General features: G+C 34.3%; 3 protein-coding genes across 6 annotated transcripts; all 3 read left to right on the forward strand.

Moving 5' to 3' along the window:
• Positions 1-147: 147 nt before the first annotated feature.
• LOC108768023 (MAP kinase kinase 4) lies at positions 148-5,326 on the forward strand. 4 transcript variants are annotated; one of them, XM_018518218.1, is made up of 10 exons: positions 517-559; positions 746-817; positions 943-1,057; positions 1,141-1,236; positions 1,302-1,479; positions 2,548-2,667; positions 2,742-3,041; positions 3,131-3,357; positions 3,437-3,608; positions 4,932-5,326. In XM_018518218.1, exons 1-9 carry the CDS (start codon positions 517-519, stop codon positions 3,600-3,602), a joined length of 1,317 nt encoding a protein of 438 aa, XP_018373720.1. In that variant the 3' UTR covers positions 3,603-3,608; positions 4,932-5,326. The 4 variants fall into 4 exon arrangements, with proteins under 4 accessions (XP_018373717.1, XP_018373721.1, XP_018373720.1 ...); XM_018518216.1 differs by lacking the exon at positions 4,932-5,326 and adding an exon at positions 3,672-4,274; XM_018518215.1 differs by lacking the exon at positions 4,932-5,326 and having other exon boundaries at positions 148-559; positions 3,437-4,274.
• Positions 5,327-6,683: 1,357 nt separating this feature from the next.
• Positions 6,684-15,962, forward strand: LOC108768047 (forkhead box protein J1-A). Its single transcript, XM_018518265.1, has 4 exons — positions 6,684-6,723; positions 12,654-12,975; positions 14,462-14,640; positions 15,486-15,962. Exons 2-4 carry the CDS (start codon positions 12,702-12,704, stop codon positions 15,960-15,962), a joined length of 930 nt encoding a protein of 309 aa, XP_018373767.1. The 5' UTR covers positions 6,684-6,723; positions 12,654-12,701.
• LOC108768021 (uncharacterized) lies at positions 8,393-8,734 on the forward strand. The gene has a single exon (XM_018518213.1). It carries the CDS (start codon positions 8,393-8,395, stop codon positions 8,732-8,734), a length of 342 nt encoding a protein of 113 aa, XP_018373715.1.
• Positions 15,963-18,841: the final 2,879 nt, after the last annotated feature.

Consider the following 18,841-nt stretch of genomic DNA (forward strand, 5'->3'; position numbering starts at 1 on the left):
TTCACAATTGTAAAATGCTTCAAACAACGTCTAAAATTTTGAAATCATAATTTGATCATTTTTTTATCATGATCGAAAAATGACTTTTAATAATCATTTTGAAGTCATTTTGACGTCATTTCGACTTCGTTATGACTTTTTGTTCTGCTTGCTTATTATACTAATCTAACCTTACCCGAACCTGTTTTCGAGCGTCAATTGACGTCCATGGAAAAGCACCTTAAGCGGTCGAATGCTCGTGACTCGTGATAACTGTCGAGGAGTGAGTGAGATTTCGTGAGGATTCATAAGTTCGGTGACTTGTGAATCGGTAGTTATCGTTGGTTATCGTCTCGGAACTTGAAAGCGGACAACGGGATCTCACCTTTCGGATCGCGCGACAATACAAATGGTGCGACTGCTGCATAATGTATACGCCAGACTGTTGAGATCCTGCGAGAAGGTCTCCTAAAAGAAGCGCCTTTGACGATTCCGTGCGGGCGCGAAACGCGAGGTTCGAGGGTGATTCTTGCCAGAATGGCGGAGAATCAGAGCAACTTATCCAGTCAGACCGGTCAAGGTATGTTGTCGCTCTCGCACACACGATGCCGTTTTTCATGTGGACAACTTAACCTAATCTTATCTCCGCGGTGACACGAGTCCCGACTCCTGTGGATAAGCGAGGACCACGATTTCGTCGAACGACGCATGATTCTCGGTCTCAAAGTTTCCTTTGTTACTTTCTAATAGAATCCTAACATTGCAGGTTCTGGCAGATCTTTTAATTTTCCGCGAATGGATTTTCGAACAAATAATGACGTTCAAAATGAAATGTCGGGTACGTTCGACATTATGCGATCTTTTTGAGAAAAAGAAAGAGAGAGAGAGAGAGAGAGAGAGAGAGAGAGAGAGAGAAATTGAAATGTTAGGATGATTTCTTCACTATCCTGCGTTCTGTTGCAGAGAGACGAAGACAGCTGAAACTTAGTTTCCAAACGCAAGGCAATAATTTGTCATTTGCCAATTCTACAAATTCTTTATTGTCAAATTCAACAGGAGCCATGGCGTGCCCACCAATGTGAGATTTTAGCAAGCAAAATAATTCCATAGGTGTTTGTCCTTTCTACATAATATGACTGACTTTTCCATTCGTGATGATAGATCCTCTCGCCCAAGTCTGCCTTTATCTCTACCTAAGCTGCCAGTAAGATCTCGCAATATGTTACAGCAGCAAGAATTTCTTCCTGATAAGGCAAGGTATGGAATTAGAAACAAAAAGAAGGCATATCACTTGAAATAAATTACAACGGAGCTTATTGTAGAGACAAACTACGAATGTGCCAGTCTATGCAGACTACTGGTAAATTGCAATTATCTTCAGACGTAGTGTATGATTTCACAAGCGAGGACCTTCAGGATCTTGGAGAAATAGGAAGAGGAGGATTTGGAACTGTAAATAAAATGATTCATAGGATAAGCAATACCGTTATGGCTGTGAAGGTAAGTAATTAAAATTCTCATTCCTTCCAATTTTATTTAAGCCAGAAACAGAGAAACGTAAGAAAGTAAGGCATAGGCAGTAAGCAAATTGGCTAATTACGGAGAACATAAGATTAATGCGTTATATTCTTTATTGTGATTAGTCAATTTGCTTATTGCTTACTGCTTTTGATATATATTAGTTGTGCATGTTGCAACTGGACACCAACTAATCACAGCATTAGAAAAAATAAAAAAAGATTCCTAGGAAAGTCGCTGTGATTGACAGTGGATAATTGCAACGATATGCAAGTGAACTGTTTCCTTATGTTTTTCTATGTGCTTCTGGCTTTAAATTACAATTTTAATTACAATGATTAGGTGTGTGCAAAAGTTTCAGTATTTTATAGCCTCCTGGTATAATTATTTAATATTCAAGTAAATTTTTGTTTCTTTTTTTGCATTTTTGAAAAGTTGGCACTGAAGTTTGTGAAACATCATATATCATGATTTAATGAATATAACAGCAAACATAAACATCCATGTATGTCTTTTTTGCATCTGGTAGGATATTGAAAGTATGCTGTTTTATAAGCTCAAACCAGATGAAACAATTATTGCCAAATACTATAATTGTTACTTGAATTATTTAATTGATAAAATCGAATAGAAAAAGCTATTTATACATAACATGGATAAGGAAACTAGAAGGTCATTTTGCTGCACAATGAGTCTAGGCCACATACTTTTTGTACTCAGCAAATCATCTTTAACTTAGGCTGGGAAATTCTCTTGCGTGTAGCATATTTATTCGACTTGATTACCACTTATTCCGATCGATATATATTTTTTAGTTGAATAACATTTTTGAGATGTAGCTAGAATAAGAAGATAAATCAATGATATTATTACTTCCAAATCAATGTCTTTTTTTCGCAGAAAAATCTAAACTCTGAGAGATGGCAAAAAGTCATAGAAAGTAAGAACATATATTTTTATGGCTATCATTGCATAAAAGTGACAAAAAACTTTTGCACACACCTAATAAATTCTTTTTAGAATTTGTAAATTATTTGAATTATATTTTAGAGAATTCGTTCTACCGTGGACGAAAGAGAACAAAAGCAATTGTTAATGGATTTGGAAGTTGTGATGAAATCGAATGAATGCCCGTGTATTGTGCAATTTTATGGCGCTTTATTTAAAGAGGTATATATAGTTTGATGATACCGCACATTAATGACCAAGATAATTATTAGAGTATTTTGTTCTTTCATATACAGGGAGATTGTTGGATTTGCATGGAACTTATGGATACATCGTTAGATAAGTTTTACAAGTTCATCTATGAGAGATTAAACGAGAGGATACCAGAATGTATTCTAGGCAAAATCACAGTTGCCACTGTAAAGGCACTGAATTACCTCAAAGAGAAACTAAGAATAATTCACAGGGATGTGAAACCTAGTAATATTTTATTGGATCGTCGAGGTAACATAAAATTGTGCGACTTTGGTATATCTGGCCAGCTTGTGGACTCGATTGCAAGGACTCGTGATGCTGGTTGTAGACCATACATGGCTGTAAGTTTTACAGCGTATGTAATTAATAATCCTAAAACGAATAGCTTGTGTTAAATTCCTCATGTTTCATAAATGTTATAATTATTTAGCCGGAAAGGATAGACCCTCAACGCGCACGTGGCTACGACGTACGGAGCGACGTATGGTCATTAGGTATTACGCTGATGGAGGTTGCTACAGGATACTTCCCATATCCAAAGTGGAACTCTGTCTTTGAACAACTGTATCAAGTAGTGCAAGGTGATCCGCCGCGACTTTCCCCAAATGAGAATGGCAATCACTTCACTATGGATTTTGTGAACTTTGTGAATACATGGTAGAATAACATGATATTTTTCTGCCGGTATAGCTACACGTTCCTTTTGGTATGACAATCGTTTGTATTATCTGTTAAGCTTAATTAAAGAGGAGACGCAGCGACCGAAGTACAATAAACTGCTGGAACATCCGTTCATCAGACAAGCCGAGGAAGCGACGATCGATGTCGCGGCGTACATCAGTGGTGTTCTGGACAATATGGCTAATAACGGAGTGACACCGTTCACTACTAATCAACCATAAGAATCGGTAATTAAAGCAGCGAGGTGACTGCAGGGCATGTCACACATCATAATAAATCGGTTTTTGCAGTTCTCTTCAAACTTTTACCTTCCGATTACCGTGTATGAACGGTGTTATTGCACTCCGAACGATATCTCGTAGATAGCGGAAACCGATGACTGTTTCAGTCGACATGCGTCGTCGTCTCACTTAGTGATTTGTATTCTCGTGGTCATGGAATGACCGTGTGCGCAATAGAATGACTATTGAGAAGCGCGCTGGCGAGCTGGCGTTTGTTAAATTGAATTACAATCGGTATGCACGTACGTTTTTTCTCCTCGTATTCCGTCTCTCTCCCTTTCCTTCTCTCCTTCCGACTCTTAAACACACACCTGCGTGCGCGCGCGTGCGCTCATACACACAATACAATCGTAGGTATACATCACGTCCTGACAGCGTTTTCTTCGGTTCATGTAATTCGCGCAATAACGCGACTTATTCAATGAAATATTTATATTTATATTAGAATTTCTAGCGGATCATGCATATGCATGTATGTATGCACATATTTATGCGGATATATGTGTATATGAACTTGTATTTGTACCTGTACAGTGGACTGTAATTCGTGGTACAAAAGAATTGATTTTTTATGTAAAGATAAATTGAAAAAAAATATTACATTTTTATATACAAAACATCTTCTGACTTTATTGTTATTTATTATTACTTCTATTTATGTTGTGCATGTCCATAAGGATAGAATTTACTTTTCTCACCGATTAAATCTACTTAAATTCTCTTATTAAGGGATCTCTTTGAAAGTCTAACGAGCGACGTTTATAGGAATTTTTTGAAAAAAATTGCACTGGAATTTTGTAGACTTTGGTACGTATATTGAACTATCTTTAATATACATAAGAATTTGAGATAGATATATTCATTATTAAATTCTGAGTTATTGGCGTTCACAATGCATTATAAAAAACACAGTGTGTTTTATATCTCGACTCTGGATGATCTGAAACAGAGACATTTTCATTTGTAAATGTTTGAAGGAGGGCATGAACTTGGGAAAAGGAAAGAAGTGAAAAATAACAAAATGACATCAGTCAAGAGTCAAAAGCTAGTTTTTTTTTACGTACAAATAGATTTTTAAGAGCAACAAAAATTTTGGACTTTCAGAAAATCCGAGGAATTTTTCAAAAAGAAATATTTTACATCTTTTTCGATTTATCTTTGCATAAATAGTTGCTTTCTTTTCCATTGTTCTACGAATTACAGTCCATTCTGTACAAACGCATAACTGTTTTTTGTCTAAAAGTCCTGATTTCCATAATCTTTCATAAGGAACATCGTAGGAGTACTCGGCAGACTAGTCGCCAAGATGATATCGAGAATACATCCGCATTGGCCATTTTTTGAGGATTTTCTTAGGACAGATTTAAATACGAGTATCAAATATTAGGAGTGCTATAATGTAATGGAAATAAATCATCGACACTCGCAGTTCTCTCTTCTCGCTAAACTCCCCTTATTTCGCCGTACGCCAAGTTTTCACGCCTTGCTGATTCCTTTTACGACTAATTGGTAAGTCCCTCTTATCTTCCACGTGGCGGTTCGTCTACCGGCAGATTTTAAAAACTGCGGGTCCAGGTGCAATTTCGCCGTTGTGCGAACGTTAGAGGTCTTTGCCAATCGTGTTCTCTTCTGTATCTGATTAAATTATTTTGTAAAATATTCTGATGTAATATAAACAATTAGAAAAAACAATATAACAATCAAATAAAATAAACGGCCAAAGACGAGTTAATAACAAAAAAATGTTAAAAACTTATTGGTTGTACTTAATGTGTTAGATACATTAAAAATTAAGCAAAAATGGTTTCAACTTTACAAAACTTTTTTTAGTCGGATATGATTTACATATAAATTTAATTAAACATGATAAAAGATTATAGACTCTCGAGATTTCTACGGGCACTTTTTATACAGAAATTATGCGTTTATATTTCGCGGGTTATTTCCGTGTCCAAATCCATTTTTAGAATACCTACGTTTCGTGAACATTGCAGTTCACTTCATCAGGGCGAGGAGCAGCCTGATACTGTATATAATAAAAGATTAAATATCACAAAGATAAAAATTAATAGACTTCACGTTTAATTTTAATTACACCCATAAATTACGTCCATAAAATCGTAATGCCTTACAATCTCAGATTCTTCATAAAGTTACAATGATTCATAATGCATCACAGTCTCAGATTCATAACATTTGATTACTCTTGATATTTCCAGCTCCATAAACTATGCGATAGTCACGAGTATTCGAAGCTTAATTTCTCATTATGAATTCCATTACTTGATTAAAAAAATAATATCGCAGGGCACGATATAATTTTTACATCAGATATATCAACGATTGAGAACGCAAAGAAGAAAAGATTACAATTCGGCAATTTGCTGATTCGAGTCTTTCTCTCGGTACGAAACTTGTTTCGCGCGAAGTGATAGGATAGAGAGGACTGCTTCCTGCAATCCTTGCAAATTGTTATATTTAAATTTATTCTGCTCGAGCTATCTCGTCGCATTTTTCGCGCGAGAATGAACCTTTGAAATAAGTAATGACTGTAATCGATAACCCTGGCGATCGTGCACGCGCACCTGCTATACCTGTCGTAGTGGTACCGTTTGTACAGGTAAGAAGATGGCGGTAGAATGGTGCTATGGTGGTTGATGGTGCCAGTGCTCTTCAATGGCAGTCGTTAGTTTGTATAGAACTACCGTGACTAACAATCAATTTGATAAAACGATCTCGGATTCTTACAAAAGGAAAGAATGAGCTCGCTGAACGTCGACACTGAATTGAAGTTAACCGAATAAGAACATTTAATTAGCTCTTGATAATTTATCGCGCGCGCGTGATGATATTAGCAAATAGTGTATCATCGTATTTTAAATTTTAAGATATTGCAAGGATCGTGTGCAGTATCGAAGTATCTACTTCGAATGGAAATAGATTGAAATAATCTATGAACGATATCTCCAAATGATACGAGGATTATTTGCCGCTTGAGAATTTTCTTCAATCAGTCAGTGTCGCGAAGCGTTTGTGTAAATTCGAATTGGGGGTGAGTTTGGTGAGTATATAGCTTTTATGTCTTTTCAGATTGCTGAAAACATAAGACTGCTGTAAAATCCAGCGCGAAAATTCCACCACAAAAAAGTGCACGATTGAAATTGAAGTCTAACTTTGGGTTGGCATATACGATTAATTTCGAAACCTAACATAGAAACTGAGAAAAAAGTTTCGGAGAGGCATTTTTAAAAACAATATTAGGAGTATATTCCTTAATGGTAATACGACACTTTAAAAAATTGATTTGAATTTTTAAAATTGAAATGACAGTAATAGAGAGATAAGGTTATAGACGACTTTAGTAGTATGATAAAAAAAATAATTAAAATAGTATAATTTGGAATGCAAAAGGGTAGAAGAACAAATAGAAAGAATTAGAAAAGATGAGCTCCAAGTAGGACATCATAGTAATAATAGAAACGAGAGTTTGTAGATGGATATGAGAGAATTTGAAATATATAGAGATGAACATATATAGAATTTCTTTCTAATTCTTCCCCCTTTAATTTTTTTAATACTCTCTTATATACCCAAAATATATTGTTTAATAGTCTTTTTTTTTTTTTAATTACATTACTCAAACACTTTCTATAATATCTTGAATTATGTATATCAACGCAATTTTGAAAAATTCAAATCAATTTAAAAAGAATGTTGCCATTAAAAAATATACTTTCAATATTATTAAAAAAATCTATTATCGAAAACAACATAAAGACGAGGACGTAAGAGGAGAAGTTGCAATGGTATTTTTCTTTTCTTTTCTATAATCATTTATGCTGGGAGAGACGTCGGAGCGTAAGGATTTCATGGTTTTGCAGACGTCATTATCGCCATGAATAGTCGCGGTGGTGTAGATGTCTGCTACTGCTGCTGCTGTATTCGCCCTCGGAATCAATTCTCTTGAATATTTTATGCGCGAGCGCCTCCGCCCTCCCGGAACTCTGGCTTGCGTCCGCGTCGGAGTCTATATCCGTAACCTCCGGCGTATTATCCGGTCTTTTAAATTGCCCACTGAAATACGTCCACATCATTTTTATCGCGATGACCCGCTACATTCTCAGGAGCGACAGGAGTGCACGCCGCGACTGACCCCTCGTATTTCTTAAGAAGAGACAATTGCGTCATATATTCTTCGTCCGCATTTCATGCAGTTGCATCGCGCATCGCTTTCTTTGATTTGCAAAATCGCGAGGGAATCATCGAACATTCGTACATTTATATAGAATTGATTTCTAAAAATAAAGAAAAAAGTCTCGTGCGAATATATATATCTCGTCGATATAGTATTGTTGTAAAGCGACGGAGCACAACGAGAGCATGCTGCGCTAGTATACTCGTATATATAATCTATTCGTACACGTCGTGTCCGCGTTTTTCCTTCCCCCGGAATTCATCGACTTGTATTCACGTCAATTCGACTATAATCGGAATATAATCCAGTGCGAAGAGCGTCATCAAAATGGATCGTCTTGTAATAATGTGTCCGCAATCGATTCGGACGCAGATAGTACTACCGTACGCTACGCTGGTCCCATTATGTCTCTTTTTGCGCGGCGCATAATGTTACGTTGTTGCATGTAATACATCACTTTGCGAGAGCGTCGGTGAGCGCGTGCGGACTAAAGCTCTTTAATATAGAGCTTTAGCGCGGGCAGGTAAACGTTAGCATGCAACGAAACGATGGTAGTGACTCACGGTTTGACGGTCGCGCGCGTTCGCGAGCGCGATGCGGGGACTACGGGGGGGAACACGGCAGGTGCTTGCTACTGTCGGTTGCTGATACTGGCTGCTACTCCGTTACCACCACCTTCAACGAGGTGGCCAGTCAGCTGGGTGAGCTGGGTAACTCGGCAAGGCAGACGGATGTTTCCAGCAGATTATTGATCGGAACAGATACTTCCACTGACAATAATGTAGCCGACAATGGGAAGTCCTCAGCGATGGCGTCCGTCCAAATTCTTTTCGGATTCTCTTATCTCTCGCTCTCTGTGAGATTTATCCCTGCGTAAAGATTTGCACGATTTGCTCTAGAATTTTATCCCTTCGGACTTTCACTCTTCTTTCGTTCAATTTTCACCGATTTATTTGAACCCACTTATAATAATTATTAATTGAAATATTTAGATAAATAATAGAGTGCGTCAATGTACCAGTGACCGGATAGCTGAAAGATTATAGCTGATTATGGCCGAATATCCGGACTCCGGTATAATTATTCTGCGGTGTCCGATCATAATTATAAAATTAGTATGAGAAACATTAATATAAATTGATAGTTAATGATAAGAGATAACTAATTCAAATTGATCTTTATTAAATAATATCTTATTTTTGCCAAAAATTATAAAAACAGTTTATTATTTTGCAGGGTTACGGACATTGAATCATCTATTTCGGCTGTTCAGCCATTGATACATTGACACACTCTATTACTTATTTAAATATTTCAATTAATTTCATTAATAATATTGTTATAAGTGAGTCTAAATAATTTTTCTTTGCTTAAGGGAGCCTTAAGTTTTCAAATGAATACACAATTTATATTACAAACCTTTCTAACATTATAAATTATATTATTTGTGACAACTTACATCCGGCCACTGGGACATTTAGATATCTTATGAATCTGCTAACGATTCGCCACCATTTTACCAAATCATAGACGCAAGCTTCTTTAATAAATTTTTTTAATGCAAAATATTACACGTTGCCGTTACAGTTATAAAAAAAAGGTAACGCTGTTATTAGTCTACGCACATGATGAAATTTATTTGTTGCATTTATATGAGATCTACGGGAAGACTTCGTTATATTTATATGTTTAAAAAATAAGTCTTTTTGACTACCTATGACGTGCTACGATTTTTTGAATATTAGACATGAAAAGCACAAATATAGCTTATACCAACATTGTCGAAACCTTGTTGATTAATGTACAATAATTAGATAAATTGATTTTTCATTTATGTTTTGATTAATATAGCATTGTTTAATTTCAAGAAAATAGATTACGATTATGAAGGAACTTTTTCTAAAATTGTAAATAAACTTGCAACATTACTTAAATTAGTAAAAAAAGTAAATATAATGGTGGCAACTTTGACAGAAAAAGTATGTAATATTTTTTTTCTAATATGCTTTTTTTTCTGTAAAAAATTTTGTAAAAATATTTTTTATAAGATTTCAAATATTTTATATTACTTTTTATTTCATTATAAAACAATAAGTAAAATAATAAAAATTGTTAAATTATAATGTATATATTTATATATAAGTTTGTTTTAGAACATTTTCAATTTTATCTAGACATTTTCAATTAAACATCTCTTTTGGTTGGCAGTAATACACATAAGTGCTACCGTTGAAATAAAATTTTGTCGCACACATTTTTGGAAGCATTTGTCTTCTTAAAATTGTTGTTTTATTACAAAAATATATTTTTTCGTGACATTTTTCTTTCTGTTCCCGGAAAAGGATCAATTGTCTGTAAAACGTCCAAAAACATTTATATGTATGTATCGTACGCAACTGTCCTACGTCTTTGTTGAGTCAGTAGGCTGACGAATCTCATGCTAACGATTCCGCATGGACGTCGACCAATGATGATGTCCGGGGTAAATCCGCCATGCTCTCGTCTCGGTCGAATAGCCGTGGCTTTTACCCCTCTCGTTCACCGGCTTTATCGTAACTGGCGGTCGCTGCCTCCCTCGATTCGATCAATGGAGGCACCTGTACCAAGCGAGTGGGCGAACTGCGTTCACCCCCCGCCTACATAACACTGACAGAACCAAGTGCGCGTATACCGCCTTCGTTCATTTGTTGTATCTATAGATAGAACATTTGGAAAATCTGAAAAATCACCCTTCCTAAAACGCGCAGGGAAAATTATGTAAATTTTTTCAAAAGTATGTGGCAAGTCGTTTTAATAGCATAAAAGAAATGTTGTCTGATACTAATAATATTAAAAGCTCAAAGTTCTGTATATACCTACTATATATAATTATATATAAAATTATATTGTACACATAATTATTTATATGAGCAATTTTTTTACATTCCTCTAAACTTGATTTTTTTTTATGAGAAGCAATACAAAAATATTCTGTCAGTTCTTTTTGATGTTTTCTCATATTATTATTATTTTTATTATACTAACTAAACAGTAATTTTACTAAAAAAGAAGAAAGTATGGACATGCATAGACATATAAAATTATGTATGTTTATGAACGTTTATACATGTTTATGTATGTTATATATAATTATATATGTATATTCGTGCATGAAACAATTTTCATCGAGGAATTAAAATTATGACAAAATATAATAAAAACTGTAATTCTTTTTTTAGATAATTATTTTTTAAGAATTTTACGATAGACATTTTTTTGTGCTATTAAATTGTATGCTATTAAAAAGTAAAACGGCTTGCTATGGATATAAATACAGACACACAAGTAACGATTATAAAAAATCTTCTATTGAAATAAATTTATATATATTTTTGCGTTAATAATAAAAGAACTATCTACAATGTATTTACGTAGTTAGATTAAAGTCCGACGTAAATATATTGACATATTTCAAAATTTATTGTATCAATCATATTTATGTTTATTAGAGCCTTGTAATATACTTATTTCATTATTAAGAGTACTTTTTTCAGAAAAAAAGATTAGTTTACGAAAATTTAGAATTAATGTAGTAGGTTCGAGACTTATCAAATCTATTTCACTTACTAATACAATCGATAACAATTTTGTTCGTAAGATTCTATGTATACTTAAGATTTAAATACATTGAAGGATAAATTTTCTAAATGTTCAAGACATTGACAATTAAAAAAATGTTTAAGATTTTCATTATGTAACCGACAAATATCTTAATTTAATTAATGTAACTGTCTTATCTGCGATCTGAAATATTTCAGCGTCGCCACTCATATTCATACTCGCCAATCGCCATGAACGGGATTACGAGCTCCTCCGTTGATTTCAGTTATAGGGAAGGGTCGACGAAAAGGAAAGTATTAGAGAAAGAGAGTCGTTGGTGGATCTGGCCAGCGACGCGTGTACACGGTCCACCTGTGCGAGAGGGAATCTAGCACCTGTCACCACACGCGCGCACTGGGGTGTCTGTCAGGTCGCTGGTAAGCAGGTACCTGGATAGCTAGCTAGCCAAGTGCGTTCCACCCCTTTGCTACCACCAGTCGAACTCGCCCGACCATGCCGTGTGCACGCCACTCTCTCGCAGTCAGTCGTCGTTAAACACACTTATCGTATACCTCGTCTTTATAGCGGGAATAGCGTGAAATTATTTCAATTTTGAGCCTGAGATATCGCGATTTTTGTAATCTCCTTTTTTCAATGCAAATTCCTCGCTCTGTAAGATTGTGATCAACGTTGTGCCTTTCCGCGAACGAGCGTTAACGGGTGACGCATTATTGATGCCGTTTGGCTCCCAAAGAGTGCGGGGAAATATGTGTGAATTCCAACAAAACGCTATATTTCTACGTATATAATACTATAGTACGTAAGATAAAATAAAAAAGAAAAGGGGAAGTTTTACATCAAAACGCGCGGTTGTTATTTCTCATGACGTCAGAAGACATTTCCATAAATTGGTGAATCATGAGTTCCAAGTAACGCGTGAACAATTCTAAAAGCTATACAGTCGGAATTTAACTTTTCTCCATATTGCACGATACTATCTCTAAAAGCCTGCGAGTGGACAGAAAAGTTCGACGTGTCATCTTTGCTTCCCAAACAAAATCGTTCGCATGTAATTTATCGCTTGTAATTTACGAAATTTAACTTGAATAATTCGATTACTGTTAGTCTATCGGAACCCTCGACGATTCTCTAAAACGTGAGGAACGCACCTTGCAGGAAAAATTAACGCTGCAACGAAGAACCATTGTTTTTAACAGGCGCTTATCGCGCTGGCAAGCTGGTGCGGGTAATGAAAAACGATAAAAATGAGGATCGATCTAGTAGAAGTTGAAGTATCGACGGAGGATAGCTCGTCTACCACTGCTGCTACCACCACCGCCACCACAATGGATAGCAGCAGCATGGACAGCACAGACGACTACGATGGAGTCGAGGCCGAGTTGACAAGTCTCTCCTGGTTGCAGTCACTGGATATTACTAGCGCGTCCGGCCTGCCGACGCCACCCTGTTCGCCGTCGCCGCCGCCGATCATCCGCCAACCCCCAAAGAAGTTGTCGCCCTTGATCAAGGCTGAACTAGGTATTAAAGGTTTATTTCAAGTTTTAAGGATTTCATTTAGACATGAATAATTTTGAGCGCAATTTTCATTATTATTATACGATTGAATTTCAAAAACCATAAAAAATTATTTTGAAGTTTAAATTACCTTCGTAATTTATCGTAAATTGTAATATTTCTATTCGCTTACCATTACTATCTTAATTTTTTGGTATATTTTCAAAGTCAATTCTTTTGTAAGTATTGTTTTTAAAACATATTTATATATCTCGTGTATTTTCTCGCTTTTGAAGTCACAAGTCTTTTATGATGTCAGAAGAGAGAAATACAGAATAAAAATTCATGCAAAGTGTATATTAATATTGGAATGTGTTTCCATGAAACAACACAATCGGTATAAGAGTCGACTTTGAAAATATACCGAAAACTGTTTATTTCGTTAATTTATAAATAACCATATATCTAAAAATAAATTGTGTATGCATACACACACACACACACATAAAATTTATTTGATAAATATACCGAACAGGGGACCTTGGTCCGATGATCTTGATCTTGACACATTATTAAAATTATAATGCTGAATAACCGACAAGTTTTACTTGGTCGTTATTCGTTAAAATGTTATTAACAAAACAATTGATAAAAATACCGATCAAGGTACTCTGATTCGATGATCTTGGCCTTGACATATATTGTCAAGGTCATGACCGTGAGTGACCTCCAACAAGTTTTAATCGTCGCTCGTTACTAGTTAAAAAGTTAGAAACAAAAAAGTTTAAGAAATAGAATCTTATTTCTGCTAATAACATCTTATTTCTGATAGGGAGAAAGTGAGATAGTTCTTAATACATAATATTACATATCTCCTAAAACTCACACCCCCCTTTATTGTTTTGTGTTGTAAAGTGTATGCATAGAGGCAAATATGCCGCCTCTCTGCAGGAGATGAGACTTCCAAAAAAATAACCCAACCTAAACCATATTTTAATGTGGCTCTTGTTTTGCGTACACTTTACATAACAAAGCGAGTGGTGGTATGGCTGGGCAGATATGCGCTTATTCGGTCTTTCGAAATTAATATCTCGTTAACTATTGTGAAAATTGTAAAGTGATAGAGGACTTCCCAACTTTTAAGAAATAAGTTTATTTAAAAACTCATTTCTTATTTCATAAATTTATTATGCTGTTTGTATCTGTTTGAGAGGTATACACAAATCATAAAAATTTATTTTAATTATTTGCTATTAAAAATTTATTGTATTTGTTTTTTGAATTTATTTATTTTTTGTGTGCAATTTTCCACCTCATTTCTCGTTACTTGTATATCGATAACTTTTATTAAATGTTTAAATTATTTGATCAATATTTTGAAAGTAATTATGTCTAGATACACGATATACCAATTTTTGAATCGCAGAACGACCAAGATTGGTAGAAATACACTTTGTAGTAATATTGCACAATTGAGTGGATAATTTTTTTTTTATTTCCCATTTACTAGATCTTGCGGAAAATGCTCAGAAATATCGAACGGATCCTGATGCAAAACCGCCGTTTTCCTACGCCACTATCATTTGTCTTGCGATGCGCGCCAATAATAACAAGGTCTCCCTTTCAAACATCTACGCATGGATCCGAGAAAATTTCTTGTTTTACAAGTACGCCGATCCAGCCTGGCAGGTAAACGGATTTAATATTTGTAATTCTTGTTTTTTATTTTATTCCTTGAATTAATCGACAATGTATTTTTTATCTGAATAATTAAATATATTTAACTAATAAAATGCTACGAGCCAAAGCAAGTTTTTTAATGAATAATAAGGTAAAAGCAGAGAATATGGAATAGGGCTACTAATATAGAATAGGGCCTTATTTTTTTAATAAAGCATTGCAATCTAGCGGCAATCGCTGGAAGTTGTTACATCCTATTTTTTAGACCTTCTCATGTTTATATTTTTTATTTTTTTGTTAATACTGATGTTGGATCAAATTTTGGCGACTTTTATTTATTGGATATTTTAGCTAACATATTCTTTATGAGTTCTGCATAAATTCAAAATCTTCATGCATTTATATCGGAGTAATGTTAATTTAAAAACGATACCCATGATATTCCGTTTTTTAAATCAACATATTCCTTGCTTTTATCCTACCCACAACAAAACTCTTATATTACTTACTCTTATATTATTTGCATTAGAGTTTTGTTGTGTATTATTTTAGCATTAAACAACTTGCTTTAACTCGTAAACCTTTGTTTTATTAGTTGATTTGTAATCTTTTGAGCATTTTATATTTTCATTTTATTGTTAAATATATTTAATTATCTATTTAAAAATGTATTTTATCTAACTTTTATTATTTCATATTTTATCTAAAATGTAAGTATAAATTTTCGTTTCATTGCTTTTCGAAAAATTTTAAAAAGAGACTTTACAAAGAAAATGTTTTACTTAATTATTTGTGAGTACTGAACATTATTGAGCGCTGATAGTAATGATATTTTTATCGTTTATCTCGAGCAGAACTCAATTCGGCACAATCTCTCGTTGAACAAGTGCTTCTTGAAGTTGCCACGTTCCAAAGACGAGCCGGGCAAGGGTGGCTTCTGGAAGCTGGATCTCGAAAGAATGGAGGAAGGCAAACGGTCCAGGCGCCGTTCCGCGATCTCGCAGCGAGCTCGGAGCACAAAGAGGCAATCTCCTTCTATGACGACAACTACGACAACGACGACGACAACGGCGACAACGACGGTAGAGACAGCGATGACGCTCAATGTTCTTCAGACCAGCAGCAGCTGCACGCCGCCCACCAGCTGTTTGTCGAATACCCTGTATGAGACCCCGCCTAGTAGCGTGTCACCCCCCATAACGGACAATCTGTCGGAGGTACCGGAGTCGACGCAGGTGAGCTTGAGCGAGGACGACTTCACGAGTTTGTTGATTGCCGGTTGGGACGAAAATAATCAGCTGGAGCTTCTCGATCTGTTGGACACCCTCTAAACCTCTCAATGCCCTTTCCCCTTCCTTTTCTCCCTCTCGCAAATATCTCTCAGGAATCATCGGTTCTTCGTATAAAACGGAAGCGTTCTCTCTGCATATATCCCTCGAATCCTCGTTTCATACGATGATGAGTGTCATGAATAGTAGCATTTTCTAAACAATTTAAATCTTTGGTTCTACTTAAATTTGAGAGAACATCCCGTTCCAGGTACTGCGCGGTAAAACGCGCGATAAAACGCGCGAGCAATTATCGTTAATCTGGGATGTTATCTAATTTTTTTTTTTGCGTAAACGATCATCTAGAGTGATTTTTAAATCCTAATTAAAAGACACTATTATTAATTACATATTGCATATTATTGATTGTTCTACAATTTATTAGATACTAGAGATCCTCTAATATAAGAGTCACGACATGAAAAAGTCGCGCATTGATTGGCCATGTTTCAGAAATTCTATATTTGAATATCTATTATATATTCGTGTTATTTTCAAATTTCTATAATATAATTAAAATTAGATATTTTAAAGATATTAACAAATAAATGCGAGAAAAATTGTTTAGTTTTAGGCCTTATAAAATTATTTTCAAAATTTAAAGATTTGTGATTGTATATCTTGAAACGCGAGGTTAATTACAACAGTGACAAAAAAAAAAATTCAATGGAATAATTATAATTTCATTAATGCTTAATATTATATTTACCTAATAAATTCACTCAGTTCTGTTTAACTTTCACACGTTTCAAGATACACAATCGATACTTTGATACGTAAAGAAAAAGAAATAAAATTTTTTTTTATTTTTAACATTTATTTTATACAAATTATATTGTGCCTCGCCATCGATTTATTATCGTGTTTTTTTATACATGTACGTACACGTGTGTGAGTAATCCATCACTACAGATTTAGGTTAAAAACGCGTTAGTTAACAGAAATACAACATTATGTTTCTATCTCTGTTATAGATTTTACTGAAATTATTATCTTGCGTACAAAAGTCGGCTCAAATCGGCTCGTGTCGCGACTCCATTAGAGGGTCTCTATTAGATATACTATTTGAGCTCACATTTTATGTATATACATAGATTTAATGAATATCTACTAAAAAAAAGGAGAAAATAGAAAGATATATATAAAAGATCCCACACACTTTTCATGAAAAGACAGGCTTTTGTCAAATTGGCTAAATTTTTGTGGCTACTTTCATGATGCTGTGATTAAAAATTTCAACGACCCCAAAAAATTCAACTTTTATGATTACGGAATCCTAAATAACTCAAAAATATTTTATAGAAATCGTGTTTTTTTTTTTTAATAAATCAAAATGGGTCAAAATTATTGTGTTTTGTCTAAGAACCTTCTCAGCTTCAAGAAAATTGATATACAATACAAAAGGACAATATGAAATTATTATAAAAAAAAAAAATTGAAGAATTTTAAAACTTAAAACTTAACAAAAGTAAAATTCTATATAGAATTAAAAAACAAAAATTAAAACTTGCAAGAGATGTCTGATTGTATTTAGACTTTTATTCCACCTTGTATATTCTGCATGCACATGCAAGTACACATGCACGCACAATATATGCTGTGTAAGTGTATAAGTGACCTTATGTAGAAGATCTCTGTAAAATATTTTTGAGCTATTTAGAGTTCCGTAATCATAAAAGTTGAGTTTAATTTGAGGTCATATGCCCATTGAAATTTCTGATTAACATCATAAAAGCACATATCAAAAATTTAGATTTAACAAAAGCCGGTTTTTTTTTATAAGAAATCTGTGGAATCCTTTTTTGATCAATAAAGGAAACGACTGCGACTCTGATCTTCATGTTCCCACTTAGTATAAAAATCACTCAGGATATCGATCATGTAACTTTTCCCTAAGGTAAAAGTGAAAATTTTTTACCATTGAAGTTAATAGAAAACTTTTTATTTTTCACATTCCCGCTTTAGGGAAAAAGTTACATGAAATATATCTACGTGATTCTATATTTCCGAATTACAATCACGTTCAAGAACACGCGGACGCAAAAATTTGTTTTGTGTATTGTTACATGAAATATCTGATATTAATTTTGTAATCGAAGCGTGATTCACTTATGGTCGATGTCGAGGTAGTGAGAACGGAACTACCGTTAGGGAAGAAAGGCCAGAGAGAGAGAGAAAAGCGAGTATGTATCTTCTTTTTTCTTCCTTAACAGTTAGTTAATAGGCACAAAGATAATGAATGATAGTAACTTGAATGCAATTTGAACGTGCTTAGGCAGATAATCTTTGTTTCCTTACTGGAACCGCATTGAACTATGACGCGAGAAGCAAGAAGTGAATCCATATGAATGTTTTTTCTTTTCCTTTTTTTTATTTTATATTGAAATAATTATTTCGTGTGCCACTATTTGCGTACGATGTTAATTAAAGCAATAAAATCAAAGATAATATATCAATTTCTTTCTTTTATTATTCTGAATTGATACTTAATTTAAAATTTAATCTACTTTTGTTATACTGAATTGATTTAATTTGTAATTTAATCTATGTGTACGTTCCATATTTTTAACGAAAATAAATAATATGACAGTTAATCAAAATTTAGTATTACTTATTAAATAAAAAAGAGTTCTCGGTATTGTTTTATCGATCTATATTATTAAAAGTGTGAGGGTGTACGAAAAAATTAATTTATTTTGACATAGAATACGTATAAATAATACGTATGTATAATACGTACATACATACGACTAATATAACGTACAGAAAAAAATTCACATCTCGTGTTTATTGTCATAATACAATATGGCTGCAGAGAAAACAGTAGAATTTTACCACCGTTAGCAATGATCGCGTTACGTATAACTTATATTACAGTAAAG

This window comes from Trachymyrmex cornetzi, unplaced genomic scaffold (assembly GCF_001594075.2).
Source record: "Trachymyrmex cornetzi isolate Tcor2-1 unplaced genomic scaffold, Tcor1.1 scaffold748, whole genome shotgun sequence".
Classification (NCBI taxonomy): domain Eukaryota; kingdom Metazoa; phylum Arthropoda; class Insecta; order Hymenoptera; family Formicidae; genus Trachymyrmex; species Trachymyrmex cornetzi.